The 6,899-nt window shown below is 40.7% G+C and overlaps 2 protein-coding genes across 5 annotated transcripts; one reads left to right on the forward strand and one right to left on the reverse strand.

Annotated features, from left to right (window-relative positions):
• Positions 1-401: 401 nt before the first annotated feature.
• On the reverse strand, positions 402-3,713 carry tyw5 (tRNA-yW synthesizing protein 5). 4 transcript variants are annotated; one of them, XM_020606636.1, is made up of 8 exons: positions 3,652-3,713; positions 2,390-2,544; positions 2,230-2,299; positions 2,099-2,143; positions 1,797-1,934; positions 1,328-1,415; positions 1,046-1,162; positions 402-927 (listed from the first exon to the last, which is right to left on the reverse strand). In XM_020606636.1, the coding sequence occupies exons 1-8, from the start codon at positions 3,658-3,660 to the stop codon at positions 599-601; spliced, it is 951 nt and encodes a 316-aa protein (XP_020462292.1). In that variant the 5' UTR covers positions 3,661-3,713; the 3' UTR covers positions 402-598. The 4 variants fall into 4 exon arrangements, with proteins under 4 accessions (XP_020462292.1, XP_020462294.1, XP_020462291.1 ...); XM_020606638.1 differs by having other exon boundaries at positions 2,390-2,539; positions 3,652-3,674; XM_020606635.1 differs by lacking the exon at positions 3,652-3,713 and adding an exon at positions 2,796-2,962.
• On the forward strand, positions 3,147-5,436 carry maip1 (matrix AAA peptidase interacting protein 1). Its single transcript, XM_020606639.1, has 5 exons — positions 3,147-3,517; positions 3,685-3,756; positions 4,478-4,604; positions 4,709-4,859; positions 4,959-5,436. The coding sequence occupies exons 1-5, from the start codon at positions 3,203-3,205 to the stop codon at positions 5,035-5,037; spliced, it is 744 nt and encodes a 247-aa protein (XP_020462295.1). The 5' UTR covers positions 3,147-3,202; the 3' UTR covers positions 5,038-5,436.
• Positions 5,437-6,899: the final 1,463 nt, after the last annotated feature.

A 6,899-nucleotide genomic window follows, 5' to 3' on the forward strand; every position in this document is an offset into this window, starting at 1 on the left:
GGCCCTGTACAAGGATAGAAGTATTAGCAATTATTATGGTTGATAGTACCACTGGGTAAATCTCAGTTCTCTTAACTGCATCCACATTTCCTTCACCTGCATCTTCTTGTCTCTTAGTCCGACCCAGGTAGGATGCCAGGAAAAGGTAAAGGAAGACCTGGTGAAACAACCTCATTTGTAGAGCGTACCAGAGAGGCCTGCTGTTCTGTCAGTGCATCACTGTGTGTATTCTCAAAATTTAGAAACTACAGATGAAAGAATGACATCTTCAAGACTAATATTTAAAGTTAAGTACAGAAATAACTCTTCAATATCAATATGAGTCCCGTGACCCCGTTTGGGACTAAGTGGTATAGAAAATGGATGGATGGATATCAACATGAGTTTGAATGATTTGCTAATGCATAGAAAATGCTTTGGTGTTGCTTTAATTTAATTTTTGTGTAATATATTAGCCACAATAATACAGACATGTTTAAAACAATGCTTTAAACGTCCCTGTGGATTTCTCAGGAGAGAACTGTGCTGTCCAGTTTCTTCAACATTAAGATTAATCAAAAAGTCAGACTACCAGTGCAAAACAAACACCGCATATTGGTTACTCCACAGAGTCATCCAGGTTTGGTGAACTGACTGCTGGGTAATGTACTGTTGTATCCTGTGTTTTTGTGCCCAGCAGACAGTCACAGTACGTTCGCTTTTGGATGCGCTGGATCATACGGCGACCGTAGAAGTCCCGATAGTCTGCTGGAAGTTCCTCCAGAATGTGGAGCGCCCTCTCTAGGGCCTGAAGGGCTCGAGTTGCAGCGACTGGGTCTTTATTACCATATGGGTCCTTTTTGTCATAGCTGTCAGGAGGTAGATGACGCCAGAACACATTAACACCCACACCAAACCGCAGGGCAAGGGTGTTATGGAACCACAAGGCTGAGGAAATAGAGGCACACTAGATTATAGTCTTTCTTATCTGACAGCTTTACTGAAATACTGAATTTGTTTGTGTGTTTCACAAAAAGAAACGGTTCATGTGGACAGCTCTCCTTACCAGGGATGAAAAGTAGATCTCCTGGCTCGAGCACACACTCGTATCTCTTTGCTCTCACAAACTTAGGAAACTGTTTCAGATCTGGGGCATCAATGTCCAGAACCTCTGACTTATCACCTGATGTGTTACCATCAAATTAAAAGAGGTGTTGTAACATTATAACATAATATTGAAAAACACAAAAAACATATATGTATTCAGTGAAATGGCATCCTTATCAGAGCTTAACATGAAAATGGGCCAGACTGGACTGGACACAGGCATCTTTCCATAGCTACGTGCCTGACAGGTAGAGGTGGAGTGCATCCTGGGGACTGTAGAGGACTACTCTCTTCATCCCTGTCACCTGAGCCAGCAGGTTATCCATCACCTGAAGGAAATATAACCCCCATAGGCCAGAGGAGGGAGAGCATATTGAGGAGGGTATATTGAAAACTTTGAAAATGTACTTTGATGAGAGAAAAAACTTACACTGTACTGCTTTGGATGGGCTCTGGTGCCAGGTAATGTACAGAGACAACTTGTTAATATCAACCTCAATGTTCTAGAAGGGTGAAAATTCACCACTCCACTGCAGAAGCTCTATACAACTGACATGATGCTATGCTTGTTCAGTTATTTTAACTTCAGAGGGGGACTGAACATGAACTTATATGTTTACAGTCATTTCTCCAACCTCTGTTGGATATTTAATAGCACTGTAAACTGTCACAGTTCCTAACCAGCTTTAATAAAACATTCTCACACTCACATCGTAGTGTGTCCACAACTGCAGACCACAGGAGCTGATGCGGAGGACGCTGGAGAAACACTGCTCTTGTTCAAAGAACGGTGGGATATTAAAATCCTCTGCCAAGTCTGGGAACTGTTTGCTCAGATCAGCAGGTTCCTGTGAAAGAGGACACACCTTTTCATGCACATAGAATGATCGGTCCAGAGTCTGTTGAGTCAGACTGGAGCCATTTTTCCAGTTTAAATATATAAATGTACTGAAGACTGCGTTTTAATTGCAGCAGGGTCTGAAAGGACTTAGTCATCCAATCATCCAAATACCTTGCGGACATCCTCTCCCAGTGATCTGAGATAATAGCTCTCATCCTAAAATCAAACCAAGGGGTGTATCATTAAATGAATACAACATATTGTATAAATGTTAAAGCATATCCTTATTTTATTTTACATACCTCACTCAGGAAGAAGTTGGAGTGCCTTTTCTCCGATGCCCTTTTCACAAATTCTCTGAATGGCAGAGTCCTGTGAAAATGAGGAGTAGCTTAGAAATCTGCATGAAAAAGAGCAGTGATTTGTTTGGTTGTGTGTGTAAGAGCGAAAGAGAGAGCTCACTTGTACACAAAGTTTTTGTGAAGGAAATCCATCTGTGGCACTGTAGAAACATGAATCTTCACTTCCTTGTCTCCTCCTTTCTCTCCGAGATATCCAACCGTCCACTTCTCCAGGCATGGCCCGAGACACACACCTCTCAGCACGGTTGGTCTGCGCTGGAAAATGACACTCATCAGCTGTAGACCCAGGCAGCGGCCAAGAGAGTCACTCCAAAGTAGACTACATCATTTCAGGGACAGATTATAGTACGCAAGGCAAGGCCCTAACGTGCTGGATGTCATGCAACATTGAGAATGCCAGCTGTTTAAGAAAAGTTAAAGCAGTATTATGTGTTGCTGAATATACTTTATACAATATACGAAGAACAACACTAGTCACTGCGGGTATTAGCCTATGTCTCTATTACCTTAGGGTAGATCTCTCGGAGAAACACCTCCCTGTTTACTTCTGTAAATATCGGCACAGATATCTTTTCCTGGAGCTCCATTTAACATCATTTGTTTCAGAAATCCTTCCACTAGTAAGACTAAACAGCTCCCGGACTTCAACTGGTGTTACATTGTCAGTGTTCCTCTTACACAACAACAACAACAGCATAAAAATAACAAGTGGAAGTTACGTGCTAAAAACAATATAGTAAATTAATTAAAACATTATGTGCTAGTTTGATGGACATTAAAATAGCGCCTTCACTTTGTTATTTTGTTGCACATCTATCTGTATTATCATAGCATGCTATTTGTTCCTCTCCGGAAGATAAAAGTAGAAGGACACAAAGGCCTCCGATGGGGATGGGGGTTGAAAGATAAAAAGATGGCGCTGCCCATGTTAAGAGGTTGTTACAGATTTCCATTAACATTTAGCTTTACTCGCCTGTTTTTAAATGAAAGTATCCCCCTGAACCGGTTCGGTAAAACACGATTAACGCCTCCATCAGCTGTCGTTACGGAAGCAGCAGTCCGCCCGTACAGCTCCGACCAGGGAGGGCAAAAACAGAGCCAGAAGCTTATGGTAGTCGGTATCCCGAACCCTTTCATCTGGTTCCGCACGCAGATTTACTACTTTCTGATCAGAGCGTACTTCGATAAAGAGTTCAACATCGAAGAGTTCACAGAAGGAGCGAAGCAGGTCTGGAAAACCCGAAAACAGATGAAGAATGCGCTGCTAGTTAGTAGTTAATCCATTAGTAGTTAGCTCCAGCTTCTCTGGCAGCTAACTACTAATGGATTTGGCCTTGTTAGTGTGTCATTTCCACGTTACACCTTGTTCATTTGATGTTTTGTTCACTCTCGCAGGCCTTCTCCCACGTTTCCAGACTCCTGTCACGGTGTCAGTTTGAAGCCTTAGAGGGGCTTGTGGCTAAAGACGTGAGTATGGGACCGAGCTAGTCCAAACCTTTACTGCCAATCTTGTATCTACACATTCATGGATGCCTCCGTCTCTCCTATGCCAAAGATATGGCAGTTTTATACTTTTAAACCCACAAAGTGTGAAAAAGTGAAGGGGTCTGGGTCCATGCAGAGCCTGAACACACACCCCAGGACACATCAGATATTTACAGTACGCAGGTCAAAATGTAAAGGGATGATCATAGTATTTGAGGCAGGACTTAAATGTTTAAATCGTGGGTAGAAATCTTAATCTTAATTACGTAGTTTATCTGTAGAACAGCCAACAACTTCCTCAGGGTGTGTCTAACTTACAAAAGTGGTTAAATAAAAACTATAAAGAAACACACAACCTGTAAGGTATGACCATGTGTAAGAGCTGCTTGGATACAGAGTCACAAGTCAGACAGATTCAGAGTTAACAGCCTGCTTGGATACAGAGTCACAAGTCAGATTCAGAGTTAACAGTGGAGGTGACACAAATGTGGAAGGTTTTCCTCAAGAATTGTACATAGAAACAGGTTTTTAAAAAACTGTTCTATTTTGTCCTACAGGCCTGTTTGTGGGACAAGCCGATGACTGAACACATAAACTGAGTTAACAGAGATTAACTTAATTTTGCAGTATTTTGGCATCTGACTGTAGAAGTGTAATGTCTCTGTACTCAAGTTCAGCTTGTCTTATTTTCATATCCTTACAGTTGATTGGAAAACTTGAGGAGAAGTGCAACCTGCTGCCACTGAACTACAAGGAAGCCCTGTCTGCAGATCCTGATGAGATCATGTACACAACACCTGGAGATGTGGGAATTTATTATGATGATAATGGTCAGCATGAAATGTATTATTGTGTTAGCACAATATCAGGTAGACATGATTTTCTTTTAGTGTCATTGTTGCAGCATTAGTCAGTGTACATACTGTTTCTCCAGGGAGAAGGTTTGTCAGTATTCTGATGCGTTTCTGGTATCTGACAAGCGCACACCTTCCTGACAACACCATAGAAGGAACTCGCACATTCCATTTGGCCATTGGTGGAGAGGGAGAAGCAGAAACAAAGAAACTGCTAAGTGCAAACTATGAGTGAGTATATCTGTCTTGTGCAGATTAAATACAGAGAAATCTTTGTATGACTGACGATATTCTCTTCAAATCTGTCTTGTTGGCTTGTTTTTCTGACAGATTCCAAAGGGAGTTTACTAAAGGGGTGCCCCCAGACTGGACCATAACAAGGATAGAGCACTCCAAGCTTTTGGATTGAGGTGCCTCTCTTTAGTATTTGGTTACATTAAACTGAAGCTAAAAAATGCTCAAGATTGGAAGGGAAAACGACACGCAGCCCTCAACCGGGCGATCAGAGGAATTCAATAACACAAACCAGAAGTTCCCACAGAGGCTGCCCACAACTGTCTGCAGCATGTCACTGTTTCCGACTGTGTTTTTACTATCTCTAACATTCAAGAAACCAACGATTACAACCTGACTACTTTTGTCAGGAATCCAGCTAGAGAAATCAAATATTATTTTCAGATACATCATACCCTTATTTTAACAGCTGTATAATGACAGATGGGTGGGTTTACTGCAAAGGACTTAATAGTGAGATCAGATGATTTCAAAAGGCTTTTTATGATGGTCCTGATGTAATAAATACATCCAGTTTGATACTCCAAACAAACACCGGGGTGACTTTGTCCTGACACTATCTATCCCCAGTCCGATGAAGAGATTGAAACACAGACATGTAATTTATCAGCCTTGCTGCACACACTTTCATATATAAATGAAAAACAGGCAAAGAGTTGTTTTGACATAAAGGGAATGGAAACTCTTCCTGAAAGAGAACATGTTTTGTGTGGAACGTGTTATTGGAAACTTACAACTTCATTGCCTTTATTTTTGAAAAAACTTCCTGTGTTTCCAAGGGGAGAAGTCTTCTTCCTCTATGAATGACTGTGTGGTATAAAGGTAATATGACTCAGTGTGCCAGGTTTTGTCTGCACACAGTATTTGACCTTTTGCAGTCACATCTCTTGGCCCCTCTCCATCACTCTGAGAGAGTAATATACTGTATGTACTTAGTGGACATGTGTTTGTAGTTTTTAAGGCAGCTTCATGCAGCTGCAGCAGACCTTAGTTTAATTAAAGACTGAAGAAGTATGTGCTATACATTTTCAGTAATATTTTGTACACATTTATTGTTTATATATGTACACAGTAGCAATAGAAAGTATGTGAACCTTTTGGAATTACCTGGTTTTCTGCTTTAATTGCTCATAAAATGTGATCTGATTTTCATCCAAATCATAGGTATAGACAAGCTCTGCAGCCAAGCAGCTCCAAATCTTCATATCATCCTTCAGCTGACTCTGATTCTCAATGAGCATTCTGCATTGTGCCTTTGGGGTCATCTTTGATGTGCTCCCACTTTCAAGGAGAGTAGCCACTGAGCTAATCATCTCCATTTATACACAGTTTGTCTAACTGTGGGCTGATGAGTAGCTAAACAATTTGAGATCATTTTGTAACCCTTTCTGGCGTTATGCAAATTAGCAAGTCTTCTGCCAGCACAGCATTGGTCTGAGGTGTGATTCACATCAGTAGAGGCTTCAGGTGAATAGCAAACTCAAACTGTGTGTTTGTTAAAGCTCTAAGCCACACTTCCAATCTAGTTTCATTGATTGGACTCATCTTTGCTATTTCCTGACTCCAGTTAACTTTTGCTAGCATTTCATTAGCATAAGGGTACACATACTTCTTTCTACCTACAGTGTGAAAGTTTGAATAATTTATACAATATGGGCATGAACAATGTATTGATTTATATTAAATAGATTGTTTTTCCATAATTCCATTTTAGATGACTTATCTACAGTAATATTTAATTATATCAATTATATAATTCAAAAAGGAACGTACTAAAAACATAGAAACCATATGAAAACCAAATCAAACTTTGCTAAATCTACTAAACTTAGCAGCGCGTATGACTTCCTGATCTATTACGTGTCTGTCGATATTTGCGCTTCCATTGGCCCATTATCTCAATTTTCTCTTCTTATTGGCCGAGATGCCTGCCAATCACTGGTGTTTTGTGGTATGTAGTTCCTGCTGCGAGGTTTC

Source organism: Monopterus albus, unplaced genomic scaffold (genome assembly GCF_001952655.1).
Source record: "Monopterus albus unplaced genomic scaffold, M_albus_1.0 scaffold79.1, whole genome shotgun sequence".
In the NCBI taxonomy this organism is placed as follows: Eukaryota; Metazoa; Chordata; class Actinopteri; order Synbranchiformes; family Synbranchidae; genus Monopterus; species Monopterus albus.